The 17,612-nt window shown below is 35.1% G+C and overlaps 1 protein-coding gene across 1 annotated transcript in view; it reads left to right on the plus strand.

Annotated features, from left to right (window-relative positions):
• Positions 1 to 17,612, plus strand: part of plcb1 (phospholipase C beta 1) — a 58,709-nt gene that overhangs the window by 17,071 nt on the left and 24,026 nt on the right. The window contains 12 exon segments of the mRNA XM_062059313.1: positions 1,062 to 1,208; positions 1,272 to 1,429; positions 2,570 to 2,652; positions 2,754 to 2,838; positions 2,911 to 3,076; positions 6,429 to 6,487; positions 12,006 to 12,102; positions 12,226 to 12,310; positions 15,036 to 15,160; positions 15,228 to 15,382; positions 15,444 to 15,611; positions 15,672 to 15,771. Of these exon segments, the coding sequence (XP_061915297.1) occupies positions 1,062 to 1,208; positions 1,272 to 1,429; positions 2,570 to 2,652; positions 2,754 to 2,838; positions 2,911 to 3,076; positions 6,429 to 6,487; positions 12,006 to 12,102; positions 12,226 to 12,310; positions 15,036 to 15,160; positions 15,228 to 15,382; positions 15,444 to 15,611; positions 15,672 to 15,771 (1,428 nt within the window).

The following is a 17,612-nucleotide window of genomic DNA, read 5'->3' on the forward strand; positions in this document are numbered from 1 at the left end:
TGCTCAACTCAGGTCAAAATTTTACAAGAAAAACTGAACATTTGTGCAATATTATGTTAAAAGTTGGAATTTTACTAAATAATAGTCACAATTTTACAAGAAAAGCTTAACATTTTGGCAATTTTATGAAAAGAGTCGTAATTTTACCCGACAAAAGTCACAATTTTATAAGAAAACTTTGAAATGTTGGCAATATTATAATTATAATCGGAATTTCACTTGGCAAAACTATTACAAAAGTCATAACTTTAGTCAAAAAATGTCACTATTTTACAAGAACAACAAAAAAAATGGGCAATATTGTGATAAAAGTCAGAATTGTATACGATCAAATGTCACCATTTTGCATTAAAAAGTAATAATTTTACGAGAAAATATTGCAATATTACAGAAACAGAAAGAATATGAGAAATTATTCCCAATTTTATGAGAAAAAACTGCTTTTATTTCATTTATTTTTATTTTTATTTTTTGTGTAATTGGTTTTTAATCTTCATTATTTACTTCAAGTTATTACAGTTTGTCTCTATATACAAATGAATTTATTTTTTTTAAATTAATTTTGGCCAAAGGGGGAGCATTTCAATTTCTTACACACACTTGTTATTACATATGTTGGCCTGAGGGGGAGCACCTCAAATTTTTACACACACTTGTTATTTCATATGTTGACCAGAGGAGGAGCCCTTTCAAAACCGACACACCGTCAATTTGAAAAATACCTCCTTTTTGGGGATGAATAGGAAGGTCCTTCTTTAGCTGCCGTCTTGTTTTATCATATACTGTATTGCTGCCTTTGCACCTGTCAATGTTTACTTTTGTATGCACATTAAATCAACAAAAAAATCCTGACTTTGGAGCAATGTTCACAGACTCTAGTATTTAGCTCTCTATTAGATGCAATGGTTTTCCGTATTGGGACCATGATTTATGTCCTAACTTGTTCACCGGTCCTCATATGGAAGGTACTTTTCCTTGTTGGTGTCTCAAGAAGGGTAAAAATACAAGAACACACACACACATGCGATAAAGGAGTATATTTAAGTGTGTGTGTGTGGCAGGTGTCATCTCCATGCAGGCCTTCTCCAGTTATCTGTCCAGCGATGAGAACGGCGTCATCCCGCCGGACAAACTGGACCAGTCGGAAGACATGAGCTTCCCTCTGTCTCACTACTTCATTAACTCCTCCCACAACACTTACCTGACAGGTAGCTAGCCGCCCACACACCTGCGCGTGTGCGTCAGCTCAAGGTGTTGGCGTGTCCTTCCAGCGGGTCAGCTGGCAGGAAGTTCCTCGGTGGAAATGTACCGGCAGGTCCTGCTGGCCGGGTGTCGCTGCGTGGAGTTGGACGTGTGGAAGGGAAGGACTGCCGAGGAGGAGCCCGTCATCACGCACGGATTCACCATGACTTCGGAGATCTGCTTCAAGGTGACTCGCTTCCGGTCTCTTTCAGCGCAGGAAAGTGTGGCTCCACATTTGGAGAGTCAGTGAGTTTTTTACAACGTGCTGAAGAATGAACAAGACTTGGTTCAAGTGTAGACTTCCAGCTTTGATTTAGGAGATCAAATATATCTTTTTAAGAAATACAGGTATTTTTTATTGACTGATATGTATACTGATTATTATTACTATTACTTTTAAGGTATTTTTGTACATTTTATCTAGTATTATTTTTAATAAAAATGTATGTGGCACTATTCTTTTTTTGTTTTTTCTTATTTATTTTTTTCTTGTGTGATTATTATAATTATCATATTTGTATTATTTTCATTATTATTATTTGTATTACTATTAATAATATTATTTTATTATCTTTAATATACTATAATAATTGATATTATTTGTATTATTATTTTAATGTCTTGTTATTTTATTCATGTTATTATTTTTATTGCTATTATTCTTTATCATTATTATTTTTATAATTTTTTTCTTTATTATTTTATTGTCTTATTATTTTATTATAATTATTTTATTGCTATTGTTATTCTTTATTATTATTATTCTATTATAATAATTATTATTTGAATGTCTTATTTTATCATAATTTTTATTGCTATTGTTATTCTTTATCATCATTATTATTATTTTTTTTTAATTGTTATTCTAATTTCCTATTTTATTATCATTATTTTATTGCTATTACTATTTGTTTATCATTATTATTCTATTATCATAATTATTATTATTGTAGTTATTATTTTAATGTCTTATTTTGTTATAGTTATCATTTTTATTGCTATTATTATTTTTTATCATTACTATTTTATCATCATAATTATTTCCATCATTATTTTTATTGTCTACATTTTTTATTATAACTATTTTATTATCATTATTGTTTTATTCATATAATTTGTTATTATTATAATAAATAGTATCCGTAGTGTAACAAATGTTGTTAGTTCTTTTATTTACATTTGTAGTTATTTATTGTCATTTCCAATGTATGAAATAATTAATGTATTAAATAAATAGTAAAATAGTTATTTATTTAAAAGTATTCTTATTGACATTTTCTGTATTTTTTTTTGTTTATTAATTGCTTTATTTGTTGTCTATCGGCAGGAAGTGATAGAGGCCATTGCAGAGTGCGCCTTTAAGACGTCGCCTTTCCCGGTCATCTTGTCTTTCGAGAATCACGTCGACTCGTGAGAACTGACTTTCACTTTCACTTTGACGTCATGTGAAACGTACCAGATGTGGGTGTGGAATGGCCGAAACATGAAAAAATGTTTCACTGTTCCGTCAGGTTGAAGCAGCAAGCCAAGATGGCCGAATATTGTCGATCAATCTTTGGGGAGGCGCTACTGATTGACCCACTGGACAAATACCCTGTAAGTACACACACACACTCACACTCAGGTCAGAAAGTATATTTGTGATGACGGCTTTAAAATGGAACACAGCTGGAGTCGGGCGTGCCGCTGCCAAGTCCTCAGGAGCTGATGGGCAAAATCCTCATCAAGAACAAAAAGTCCCACAAAGCCTCCAATGGCGCCGACACCAAGAGGCTGACGGAGCTGCCGGCCAATCAGGGCCCCGAGTCGCCGTCTCCTAGCAACAACACAGGAGGTAGAACATGCACGACGCTCACCTGTACCATGTGCTGGCGGCCAATATAAAGCTGCATTAGAAATGTTCTCTTGAACAAAACCTTACTTTTTGTGTTTGGAGTGTGTACCAAGTCCACTTCCATACCGATACTTTGTGCAAATATAGCTAACCCGTCTGCTAAAATGTTCAAATAATTACATATCTATCTAAAAAAACAGTAAAAAAAACCCACTTTTTTTCTGATTGTATATTAGCCAAAACTAGGGATATCTTGATTACAGTTTTTTTACAGTCGCTAGGACACATTTCCCAATACTTAGGTCGCTTTTTCAAAACTCTTCACACAGTTCTCCAAACCGACTTTCAGCTCGTCACATCAGTTCATTTCACTTTCAAAATGCACTAAAACTAGCAAATCACTTCATACATGTCTCAAATCAACTCATTCTTCCAGAACTCTAACAAAGGTTGACAGACAACAAACACACTTTTTCATCCACAAAACAAAGAGCTAAAAAACACTAACAACAGGTAGCATTTTACAATGTTTTCTTGTGTAAAACAAGGACATCTTTGTTTATAATTCACAGCAAAATACACTACCGTTCAAAAGTTTGGGGTCACCCAAACAATTTTGTGGAATAGCCTTCATTTCTAAGAACAAGAATAGACTGTCGAGTTTCAGATGAAAGTTCTCTTTTTCTGGCCATTTTGAGCATTTAGTTGACCCCACAAATGTGATGCTCCAGAAACTCAATCTGCTCAAAGGAAGGTCAGTTTTGTAGCTTCTGTAACGAGCTAAACTGTTTTCAGATGTGTGAACATGATTGCACAAGGGTTTTCTAATCATGCCAATGAGCAAACACATTGTACCATTGGAACACTGGAGTGATAGTTTCTGGAAATGGGCCTCTATACACCTATGTAGATATTGCACCAAAAACCAGACATTTGCAGCTAGAATAGTCATTTACCACATTAGCAATGTATAGAGTGTATTTCTTTAAAGTTAAGACTAGTTTAAAGTTATCTGGCAAATCTAGAAAATCTGTAGAATCAAATTTAAATCTTATTTCAAAGTCTTTAGAATTTATTTTAAAATTTTTGTTCTGGAAAATCTAGAAGAAATAATGATTTGCCTTTGTTAGAAATATAGCTTGGTCCAATTTGTTATATATTCTAACAAAGTGCAGATTGTATTTTAACCTATTTAAAACATGTCATCAAAATTCTAAAATTAATCTTAGTCAGGAAAAATTACTAATGATGTTCCATAAATTATTTTTTTTATTTTTTCAAAAAGATTCGAATTAGCTAGTTTTTCTCTCCTTTTTTTCGGTTGAATATTGAATTTGAAAGAGTCGAAATTGAAGATAAACTATGTTTCAAAATTTTATTGTCACTTTTTTCGTGTTTTCTACTCTTTTAAACCGTTAAATTAAGTGTAAATATCATTAATTATTAAATAATAACATAGAGTTAAAGGTAAATTGAGCAAATTGGCTATTTTCGGCAATTTATTTAAGTGTGTATCAAACTGGTAGCCCTTCGCATTAATCAGTACCCAAGAAGTAGCTCTTGGTTTCAAAAAGGTTGGTGACCCCTGGTATAGAGTATATTTCTTTAAAGTTAAGACTAGTTTAAAGTTATCTTCATTGAAAAGTACAGTGCTTTTCCTTCAAAAATAAGGACATTTCAATGTGACCCCAAACTTTTGAACGGTAGTGTAAGTATAGTCTTTTAACAAATTAATTTAGGTCAATAAGTATTGGAGATTGCTGTTGGGCAGTGTCACACATAAGTTGTGAAAATAGCAGCAGATCTATAAGTTCAACCCATTGTAAGCTTGCAGATCTGCTATTTTCACAAATAATAACAATAAAGGAATGGTTTTAGACATAAAAGGTTTCCACCCAACAGCAAATTTCTGATCCAAGGATTGTGTATTACACACAGATAAAGTGGTAACAGTGGAATCAAAGTTCATTACTCCAAAAAAGCCAAAAAACAAAAACATTCTACTTCAGCAGATGTGGCTTTATTTCTCAGAATTTGTTAAAGTACAATGAACATAAACATGCCCAAAATATGAGTGATGGATGAGGAACACACATGCTCAACTTGGCCCTGTCTGCCAGTGCAATTACAACAGATATCATACAACCTCACTCTCTTTCATTTGTGCAAACCATGTAATAAAATAATCAATTAATTCCTGATTCCTTAATGGGGCTGCACAACGTCACCTGTGGCTTTTAGGCTAAAGCTAGCAGACTCTACGTATAACAGTAACTCCACCTGTTTACCATATCAAGTTACGTGCTGACAGAACGTACTCACAAAGAGATAACCACACCGTCGCTGAATGTAAACATGCTGCTAAAGTAACACACACATAATGAATTGACGTTAGCGTAACAAAAGCTAACTTTAGCCTGAAGTTAGCAGCCCATTTGCGCCAGGAGTATGTGGAAAAACGTACTAATGTATTAGCTTACTATGACATTTATCGATTATGTTAACAGCATTTGTAACTTACCTTCGTAAAAATATCCTTGTGGCGAGCCGTAAGGTGCCGCTTAAGGTTGGTCGTATTTTTTCCGCATATTTTGTGGCCACATTTGTCACCGTCTTCCTTCACAACACACTCTGTTTTATTATCTGCTGGGTTATATTTCAAATACACCCATATGTCGTCTCTACGTTTGCGACCACTGAGCCTGATGAGTAACAACAGTCTGACGTGTTGAGCACGTTGTGCGCAGCACGCCAGTTGGTGGGCGTGGTTTTAATTGACACACACAATAAACAGAAATGTCATGCGTTTTAAACGTCTGACAGATTACCCACTAGCATTTTCGTCCGTTCTCGTCTCGTCAACGAAAACTCACGCACGTCTCGTCATGTTTTCGTCATCAGAGAGACATGTTTATCTCGTCACCGTCTCGTTATCGTCATGAAAAAAAGTGGCGTCGACGAAATGATTTCGTCATCGTTGACGAAAACAACACTGGTGAGAAGGTGGGGGTTTGAGTCGTTTCCACCGGACTCCAAGAATGTATCAAGGCCATAAAAGTGTCTTATCTCTGACAAAAGCCAGGCACAGGCAGCAAAGGAGACGAACCACCACACAAACATTTGTCTCAAATAGTGGTTTGGACAAGAGATGAGTAAAAAAAAATATAAAAAAATAACTTTGGCCATAACTCAGTAAGCAGATGAGAAAGTGTAAGATGGTCATAGTTAGCTTCAATCAATCCAAAGTGAGACTTTCCTGATGCAGCTACTTGTGTCGGGTCTCCCTGACTCGCAAGCTGGACTCGCTTTGTTTGCAAACGTCGCTGAGTCGGTCGTCTTTCTGTCACTGCAGCAGAGATGGACGCCGAGAGCGAGGAGGAGGACGACGACGAAGACGACGATGGCAAAAAGGTCAGTGACAAACATGGACCAAGGCAGGGGTCACCAACGCGGTGCCCGCGGGCACCAGGTAGCCCGTAAGGACCAGGGGCCGTACTTATCAAGCTTCTTAGAGTGCCATTTTACACTTAAGTCCTGAGAATTTGCGAAATGTAGTCCTACTCTCAAACTTAAGAATAAAAGCTTTTTATCAACGTTCTTAAGTCTAAAAATCACTCCTACTCTCCACGATATTTAAGAGACCTTCAGAGGTGTCTTAAGTGGTTAGGAGTTGCCAGCAGTGGATGGCACTGAGGCGAGAGAGACGTGCGCGAACGTTCAGGGAACGGAACAATGTTTTGGGTTTTTTTGATGACGAGCAGCTGATCAAACGGTATCGTTTAGACAGAGCGGATATTATTTTTGTCACAGATTTAATACTTTTCGATTCCTTGTTGATTTCTGCATGTGTCTGCAGTGGGCTAGTATATATAGAGCCACCCACACCAGTTTCAAATTAGTTGCCTAATTAATGAATTGGAAAGAAAATGTTATGACAGTAGCGTATGTGTGTGGCCGTGAGGTGAGTGACGTCAGTGAGTGTGTGGGCGATAGAAGAGAGGGAGCGGTAGCGTGAGTGCCGGCGGGGACTAGTTTGTTTTGTATTATTTTGTAGTTTATTGTCAAAATATACACTCCCATTGTCCACTTAAATATTTCCAAGATATTTCTTTATTCTTAGACAAGGGATTCCATTCCGTGATTGGTCATTTCTATGGACACAGAAATGACGTCACCTAAAATTCCGTTTACGGCACATAGTAATGTCGTAATTCAGCTCTGAGTGTGACACTTAAGATTCAGTCCTACACTTCGCTGAAAGTGTGAGTAAGACGCTTGATAACTAACTTTTAAGTGCAGCTTTCAGTGAATAATTTATTTACTCTTAAGTCAACTCTTAGCAGACTTCTTAGGAGTAATTCTAAGAAGCTTGATAAGTACGGCCCCAGATGAGTAGCCCGCTGGCCTGTTCTAAAAATAGCTCAAATAGCAGCACTTACCAGTGAGCTGCCTCTATTTTTTAAATTTTATTTATTTACTAGCAAGCTGGTCTCGCTTTGCCCGACATTCTTAATTCTAAGAGAGACAAAACTCAAATAGAATTTGAAAATCCAAGAAAATATTTTAAAGACTTGGTCTTCACTTGTTTAAATAAATTCATTATTTTTTTTACTTTGCTTCTTATAACTTTCAGAAAGACAATTTTAGAGAAAAAATACCACCTTAAAAATGATTTTAGGATTTTTAATGACATATACCTTTTTACCTTTTAAATTCCTTCCTCTTCTTTCCTGACAATTGAAATCAATGTTCAAGTAAATTAATTTTTTTTATTGTAAAGAATAATAAATACATTTTAATTTAATTCTTCATTTTAGCTTCTGTTTTTTCGACAAAGAATATTTGTGAAATATTTCTTCAAGCTTATTATGTTAAATTTCAAAAAAAATTATTCTGGCAAGTCTAGAAAATCTGTAGAATTAAATTAAAATCTTATTTCAAAGTCTTTTGAATTTCTTTTAAAATTGTTGTTCTGGAAAATCTAGAAGAAATAATGATTTGTCTTTGTTAGAAATATAGCTTGGTCCAATCTGTTATATATTCTAACAAAGTGCAGATTGGATTTTAACCTATTTAAAACATGTCATCAAAATTCTAAAATTAATCTTAATCAGGAAAAATTACTAATGATGTTCCATAAATAATTTTTTTAATTTTTTCAAAAAGATTCAAATTAGCTAGTTTTTCTCTTCTTTTTTTCGGTTTAATTTAGAATTTTAAAGAGTCGAAATTGAAGATAAACTATGTTTCAAAATTTAATTGTCATTTTTTTCGTGTTTTCTCCTCTTTTAAACCGTTCAATTAAGTGTAAATATCATTCATTATTAATAATAACATAGAGTTAAAGGTAAATTGAGCAAATTGGCTATTTTTGGCAATTTATTTAAGTGTGTATCAAACTGGTAGCCCTTTGCATTAATCAGTACCCAAGAAGTAACTCTTGGTTTCAAAAAGGTTGGTGACTCCTGGACCAAGGGGTGAAAACTCCACGTTTGAAGTAGACATCGACCCATGTGGGTTTTTTCAGGGGTTCCTCATGAAATATTGCTAAAAACAATTCTGGGCTCCTTCACCTCGATTATAGTTGAGACATTTTTCAAGATGGCTGACATCATTTCTCGCTGGATGCTACAGAAAGTATGAGAATGTGTGAGCTGCTGCCTCTTCTGTATTTATGTAATCATCTCATATTTGTCAAGATATTTACACAAAGTTAGCATTTTTGGCAGAGATATACTTTTGTGGTCTTCATGTCCGTCCATCTCTGTCGCGTTGTTCACGGAACATGAAAGTGGTGGCGCTGCTGTAATGATCCCACGCTCCCAGTGTTGCAGACGCAGGGTTTTGGGTTGCAGTAGCGAAAGAAACAAAACGAAAAGAGTAAAAGATGCCAGGATAGATGGACAAAAACTGGATTTCTCGTTAAAACGTTTTTAAAGCAAAGCAGAAGAGAGATACCGTGTAGATGTGACCAGCAACTTCTTCTTCTCCTACTCATCCTCCTGCTTGTCCTTCTTTTTCTTCTTCTTCTTCTACTTCTTCTTCTTCTTCTTCTTCTCCTTCTTCTCCTTCTTCTTTGTCTTCTCCTTCTTCTTCTTCTCCTTCTCCTTCTTCTTCGTCTTCTTCTTCTTCTTTGTCTTCATTCTTATCTTCTTCTTCTTTCTCCTCCTCTTCTTCTTTGTCTTCATTTTCTTCTTCATCTGCTTCTCCTTCATCTTCATCTTAATCTAAATCTTCTTCTTCGTCTTCTTCTTCTTCTTCTTCTTTGTCTTCATTCTTATCTTCTTTTTCCTCCTCCTCTCTCTTTTGTGTTCATTTTCTTCTTCTTCGTCTTCTTCTCCTTCTTCTTCATCTTAATCTAAATCTTCTTCTTCGTCTTCTTCTTCTTCTTTGTCTTCATTCTTATCTTCTTCTTCCTCCTCCTCTCTTCTTTGTCTTCATTTTATTCTTCTTCATCTTCTTCTTTATTTTCATCTTCATCTATATCTTCTTCTTCTTCTTCGTCTTCTTCTTCTTTTTTGTCTTCATTCTTATCTTCTTCTTCTTCCTCTCTTCTTTGTCTTCTTCTCCTTCTTCATCTTTATCTTAATCTAAATCGTCTTCTTCTTCTTCTTTGTCTTCTTCTTCTTCTTTGTCTTCATTCTTATCTTCTTCTTCTTCATCTTCATCTTCTTCTTCGTCTTCTTCTTCTTCTTTGTCTTCATTCTTATCTTCTTCTTCCTCCTCCTCTCTTCTTTGTCTTCATTTTATTCTTCTTTGTCTTCTTCTCCTTCTTCTTCATCTTCATCTAAATCTTCTTCTTCTTCGTCTTCTTCTTCTTTTTTGTCTTCATCCTTATCTTCTTCTTCTTCCTCTCTTCTTTGTCTTCTTCTCCTTCTTCATCTTCATCTTCATCTAAATCGTCTTCTTCTTCTTCTTTGTCTTCATTCTTATCTTCTTTTTCCTCCTCCTCTCTTCTTTGTCTTCATTTTCTTCTTCTTCGTCTTCTTCTCCTTCATCTTCATCTTCATGTAAATCTTCTTCTTCTTCTTCGTCTTCTTCTTCTTGTTTGTCTTCATTCTTATCTTCTTTTTCCTCCTCCTCTCTTCTTTGTCTTCATTTTCTTCTTCTTCGTTTTCTTCTCCTTCATCTTCATCTTCATGTAAATCTTCTTCTTCTTCTTCTTCTTCTTCTTTGTCTTCATTCTTATCTTCTTTTTCCTCCTCCTCTCTTCTTTGTCTTCATTTTCTTCTTCTTCGTCTTCTTCTCCTTCATCTTCATCTTCATGTAAATCTTCTTCTTCGTCTTCTTCTTCTTCTTTGTCTTCATTCTTATCTTGTTCTTCTTCCTCTCTTCTTCATCTTCTTCTCCTTCTTCTTCATCTTCATCTTCATCTTCATCTAAATCTTCTTCTTCGTCTTCTTCTTTGTCTTCATTGTTATCTTCTTCTTCCTCCTCTCTTCTTTGTCTTCATTTTCCTCTTCTTTGTCTTCTTCTCCTTCATCTTCATCTTCATCTTCATCTAAATCTTCTTCTTCTTCGTCTTCTTCTTCTTTGTCTTCATTCTTATCTTCTTCTTCTTCCTCTCTTCATTTTATTCTTCATCTTCTTCTTCTTCTTCATTTTAATCTTCTTCTTCTTCTTCTTCTTCTTCTTCTTCTTCTTCTTCTTCATCTTCATCTTCATCTTCATCTAAATCTTATTCTTCGTCTTCTTCTTCTTCTTTGTCTTCATTGTTATCTTCTTCTTCCTCCTCTCTTCTTTGTCTTCATTTTCCTCTTCTTTGTCTTCTTCTCCTTCATCTTCATCTTCATCTAAATCTTCTTCTTCTTCTTCTTTGTCTTCATTCTTATCTTCTTCTTCTTCCTCTCTTCATTTTATTCTTTATCTTCTTCTTCTTCTTCATTTTAATCTTCTTCTTCTTCTTCTTCTTCTTCTTCTTCTTCTTCTTCCTCTCTTCATTTTCTTCTTCTTCTTCTTCTTCTTCTTCTTCTTCTTCTTCTTCTTCTTCTTCTTCTTCTTCTTCTTCTTTGTCTTCATTGTTATCTTCTTCTTCCTCCTCTCTTCTTTGTCTTCATTTTCCTCTTCTTTGTCTTCTTCTCCTTCATCTTCATCTTCATCTTCATCTAAATCTTCTTCTTCTTCGTCTTCTTCTTCTTTGTCTTCATTCTTATCTTCTTCTTCTTCCTCTCTTCATTTTATTCTTCATCTTCTTCTTCTTCTTCTTCATTTTAATCTTCTTCTTCTTCTTCTTCTTCTTCTTCTTCTTCATCTTCATCTTCATCTTCATCTTCATCTAAATCTTATTCTTCGTCTTCTTCTTCTTCTTTGTCTTCATTGTTATCTTCTTCCTCCTCTCTTCTTTGTCTTCATTTTCCTCTTCTTTGTCTTCTTCTCCTTCATCTTCATCTAAATCTTCTTCTTCTTCTTCTTTGTCTTCATTCTTATCTTCTTCTTCTTCCTCTCTTCATTTTATTCTTTATCTTCTTCTTCTTCTTCATTTTAATCTTCTTCTTCTTCTTCTTCTTCTTCTTCTTCTTCTTCTTCTTCTTCTTCCTCTCTTCATTTTCTTCTTCTTCTTCTTCTTCTTCTTCTTCTTCTTCTTCTTCTTCTTCTTCTTCTTCTTCTTCTTCTTTGTCTTCATTGTTATCTTCTTCTTCCTCCTCTCTTCTTTGTCTTCATTTTCCTCTTCTTTGTCTTCTTCTCCTTCATCTTCATCTTCATCTAAATCTTCTTCTTCTTCGTCTTCTTCTTCTTTGTCTTCATTCTTATCTTCTTCTTCTTCCTCTCTTCATTTTCTTCTTCTTCTTCTTCTTCTTCTTCTTCTTCTTCTTCTTCTTCTTCTTCTTCTTCTTCTTCTTCTTCTTTGTCTTCATTCTTATCTTCTTCTTCTTCCTCTCTTCATTTTCTTCTTCTTCTTCTTCTTCTTCTTCTTCTTCTTCTTCTTCAGGGCTCAGCGGAGCGTGAGGCGGTGGCCACGGAGGAGATGTCCACTCTGGTGAACTACGTGCAGCCCACCAAGTTCAACTCCTTCGAAGCCTCCAAGAGTACGTCACAAGTTGAATGCTCACCTTTTCACACACTAATAAAGTGTGTGTGTGTTTGTGTGCATGTGTGTACGTGCGTTTGTGTGTCTGTGTGTGCATGTGTGTGTGTGTGTGTGTGTGTAGAGGCGGCCCGCTGTTACAACATGTCGTCCTTCGTGGAGACCAAAGCTCTGGAGCATCTCACCAAGTCACCGGTGGAGTTTGTCGAGTATCCTTAGCGACCGTTGCCACGGCGACCGCACCCGGCGGCGGCTGCTTCTTCTTCTTCTTCCTCGTTTGATGTCTTTTTCCGAAAACCGTCCCTCGCGCCGCCGTCGCCACACGCTTGTGGGCAGCACGTTTGCGTGGACGCTTCATTAGGTACACCTGGCTTTTGACGGACACTGTCAGGGGAGGTTGTTTATTGCACAAGTCGAGGGCTCGTTATCATACTTTACCCGTTCGTTTCCTTGCGTCCGTGACTGAGGCGAGAGTATCGGATGATATCGGCTAGCATGTAAAATTAGCACATTGGTATATATTAGAATAGAATAGAAAGTACTTTATTGATCCCTGGGGGAAGTTCAGCACCACAGTTCGCTCACAATAAACACTTAGTATCAACTTAGTATCAATTAACGTATCAACACACTAGCACATTAACAAATTCGCATATTAGTACGTTAGCATATTAGCACATTAGTATATTAACGTATCAACACACTAGCACAATAATGCATTTGTATATTAGCACATTAGTATATTAACGTATCAACACACTAGCACATTAATGCATTTGCATATTAGCACGTTAGCATATTAGCACATTAGTATATTAAAGTATCAACACACTAACACATTTGCATATTAGTACATTAGCATATTAGCACATTAGTATATTAACGTATCCACACACTGGCACATTACGCATTTGCATATTATTACGTTAGCATATTAGCACATTAGTATATTAACATATCAACACATTTGCACATTAATGCATTTGCATATTAGCACGTTAGCATGTTAGCACATTAGTATATTAAAGTATCAACACACTAGCACATTAACACATTTGCATATGAGCACATTATCATATTAGCACATATGTATATTAACGTGTCAACACACTAGCACATTTATGCATTTGCATATTAGCATGTTAGCATATTAGCACATTAGTATATTAACGTATCAACACACTAGCACAATAATGCATTTGTATATTAGCACATTGGTATATTAACGTATCAACACACTAGCACATTAATGCATTTGCATATTAGCACGTTAGCATATTAGCACATTAGTATATTAAAGTATCAACACACTAACACATTTGCATATTAGTACATTAGCATATTAGCACATTAGTATATTAACGTATCCACACACTGGCACATTATGCATTTGCATATTATTACGTTAGCATATTAGCACATTAGTATATTAACATATCAACACATTTGCACATTAATGCATTTGCATATTAGCACGTTAGCATGTTAGCACATTAGTATATTAAAGTATCAACACACTAGCACATTAATACATTTGCATATGAGCACATTATCATATTAGCACCTATGTATATTAACGTGTCAACACACTAGCACATTTATGCATTTGCATATTAGCATGTTAGCATATTAGCACATTAGTATATTAACGTACATTAACACATTTGCATATTAGCACGTTGGCATATTAGCACATTAGTATATTAACGTATCAACACACTAGCACATTAACACATTTGTATATTAGCACGTTAGCATATTAGCACATTAGTATATTAACGTATCAACACACTAGAACATTAACATATTTGCAAATTAGCACATGAGCATATTATTATATTAGTATATTAACATGTCAACACACTAGCACAATAATGCATTTGCATATTAGCACGTTAGCATCTTAGCACATTAGTTTATTAACGTATCAACACACTAGCACATTAACACATTTGCATATTAGCATGTTAGCATATTAGCACATATGTATATTAACGTGTCAACACACTAGCACATTTATGCATTTGCATATTAGCATGTTAGCATATTAGCACATTAGTATATTAACGTACATTAACACATTTGCATATTAGCACGTTGGCATATTAGCACATTAGTATATTAACGTATCAACACACTAGCACATTAACACATTTGTATATTAGCACGTTAGCATATTAGCACATTAGTATATTAACGTATCAACACACTAGAACATTAACATATTTGCAAATTAGCACATGAGCATATTATTATATTAGTATATTAACATGTCAACACACTAGCACAATAATGCATTTGCATATTAGCACGTTAGCATCTTAGCACATTAGTTTATTAACGTATCAACACACTAGCACATTAACACATTTGCATATTAGCATGTTAGCATATTAGCACATTAGTATATTAACATATCAACACACTAAAACATTAACATATTTGCAAATTAGCACATGAGCATATTATCACATTAGTATATTAACGTATCAACACACTAGCACATTTGCATATTAGCATATTAGCACATTAGTATATTAACGTATCAACACATTAGCACAAATTATGCATTTGCATATTAGCACGTTAGCATATTAGCACATTAGTATATTAACATATCAACACACTAGCGCATTAACACATTTGTATATTAGCATGTTAGCACATTAGTATATTAACGTATCAACACACTAGCGCATTAACGCATTTGCATATTAGCATGTTAGCATATTAGCACATTAGTATATTAAAGTATCAACACACTAGCACATTAATGCATTTGCATATTAGCACGTTAGCATATTCGTATATTAAGGTATCAGCACAATAGAATAATATTGCATTTGCATATTAGCACGTTAGCATATAATAAGATTAGCTTGTTATCAGCAGTCCAAGTGTGCCAGTGGTTCTCCTCATGCCGACACCAACCAGGTACAACAAGTCCCAGCTCAGTCGCATTTACCCGAAAGGCACCAGAGTGGACTCGTCCAACTTCATGCCTCAACTCTTCTGGAACGCCGGCTGCCAGCTGGCGGCGCTCAACTACCAAACCATAGGTTCCTGCTTTGTTGTTATGATTGATGTTGAAGTGAGGCGGTGGCAGAAGACGGCTGCTTCTTGCAGATCTGTCCATGCAGTTGAACCTCTTCATGTTCGAGTACAACGGCCGCAGCGGCTACAGGCTGAAGCCGGAGTTCATGCGGCGGCCCGACAAGCACTTTGACCCCTTCACGGAGAACACGGTGGACGGCATCGTGGCCAACACCCTCTCGGTCAAGGTGCGCCTCCATCTTCCTTTTCTAGGACACCGGCCTCACCTCGCCGCTTTCCCGCCGTCAGGTGATCTCGGGCCAGCTCCTGAGCGAGCGGCGTGTGGGCGTGTACGTGGAGGTGGAGATGTTCGGCCTCCCTGCGGACACCAGGAGGAAGGCTCTGAAGACCAGAACCTCGCAGAACAACAACGCCGTCAACCCCGTGTGGGACGAGGAGCCCGTCGTCTTCAAGAAGGTGAGAGAGAGTGTGCGGCTCGGCTGGCAGGTTGCCATGGTGACACGCTGTCCTCCACAGGTCATCCTCCCCACCCTCGCCTGGCTGAGGATCGCCGCCTTCGAGGAAGGAGGGAAGTTCATCGGCCATCGCATTATTCCCGTGTCAGCCGTAAGACCTGGTACTTCCACTCTCTTCACCTTCTCCTGCTCCCTTTCATCCCTGCAACTCTCTTTCACATGCTTGAAAGAAGTCAATAGAAGGTCAAAATAAAAAGAAAAGATAAATAGTAGGTAAGAAAAGGTAAATTTAAGGTAAAATAAGAAATATAGAAGAAAAAAGGTAAATACAAGGTAAAGGTATTAAATAAAAGGTCAAATATGGTCAAAGTAAATAAAAGGTAATAGAAGGTAGATACAAGGGAAAATAAGGAATGTAGAAGCTAAAAGAAGTAAATGACAGCTAAACGGAGATAAATAAAAGGTCAATAGAAAATAAAAGTAGTAAATAAAAGCTAAAACAAGGTAAATAGAAGGTAAATAAAAGGGAAAATAAGGAATGTAGAAGCTAAAAGAAGTAAGTGACAGTTAAACGAAGATAAATAAAAGGTAAATAGAAAAAAGTAGTAAATAAAAGCTAAAACAAGGTAAATAGAAGGGAAATAAAAGGGAAAATAAGGAATGTAGAAGCTAAAAGAAGTAAGTGACAGTTAAACGAAGACAAATAAAAGGTTAATAGAAAATCAAAGTAGTAAATAAAAGCTAAAACAAGGTAAATAGAAGGTATATAAAAGGGAAAATAAGGAATGTAGAAGCTAAAAGAAGTAAGTGACACTTAAACGAAGATAAATAAAAGGTAAATAGAAAATACAAGTAGTAAATAAAAGCTAAAACAAGGTAAATAGAAGGTAAATAGAAGGTAAATAAAAGGTAAAAGAATAAATATGGGAAGTAAAATAGGTTAAACACAGGGTAAAATAGGTTCAATAAAAGGTAAATAGAAAGTAAAATAAGATACAGAGAAGGTAAGAGGAGATATATAAAAGGTGCAAGAAGGGCAATAAAAGATAAAAGAAGGTAAATAAAAGGTAAAATAAGTTAAATAGGTAAACTAAAGGTAAAGAAGTTAAATACAATGTAAAAGAAGGCAAACAAAAGGTAAATCATTTAAATAAAAAGTATATAGAAGGTAAAATAAATTAACTTAATGGTAAAATAGGTTTAATAGAAAGTAAATAAAAGGTAAAAGAAGGTAAATGGAAGGTAAAATGAGTTAAATAGAAGGTAAAAGAAGATAAAGGGCAAAATAAGGTAAACAAAATAAGTTAAATAAAAGTGAAAATAAGGTAAATAAAAGTTCAAACAAGTTAAATACAAGGTAAAGTAAGGTAATGAAAAGTTAGAATAATGTAAATGGTAAATGGGTTATACTTGTATAGCGCTTTTCTACCTTCAAGGTACTCAAAGCGCTTTGACAGTATTTCCACATTTACCCATTCACACACACATTCACACACTGATGGCGGGAGCTGCCATGCAAGGCGCTAACCACCACCCATCAGGAGCACGGGTGAAGGTAAAATGAGTTAAATAGAATGTAAAAGAATAAGATAAAGGGCAAAATAAGGTAAATACAATAAGTTAAATCAAAGTTACAAGAAGGGAAATAAAAGTTAAAATAAGTGAAATACAAGGTAAAGTAAGGTAATGAAAAGTTAAAATAAGATAAATAGAAGGTAAAATAGGGGAAATAGAAGGTAAAATAAGTTAAATATAAAGTAAATAGAAGGTAAAATAAGTTAAATAGAAGGTAAATGGTAAAAATAAAGTAAAAAAGAAGTTTAATTTAATTTAAAATAAGTTCAATAAAAGGTAAATAGAAGGTAAAAGAAGTTGAATAGAAGCTAAATAAATGTAAAAGAAGTTAAAAAGCAGGTCAATCAAATGTAAGATAAGTTAAATAGATGTTTAATTAAGGAATATAGAATGTAAAGTAAGGTAAAATATGGTCATAAAGGGTGAA

Source organism: Entelurus aequoreus, linkage group LG09 (assembly GCF_033978785.1).
Source record: "Entelurus aequoreus isolate RoL-2023_Sb linkage group LG09, RoL_Eaeq_v1.1, whole genome shotgun sequence".
Lineage (NCBI taxonomy): Eukaryota > Metazoa > Chordata > Actinopteri > Syngnathiformes > Syngnathidae > Entelurus > Entelurus aequoreus.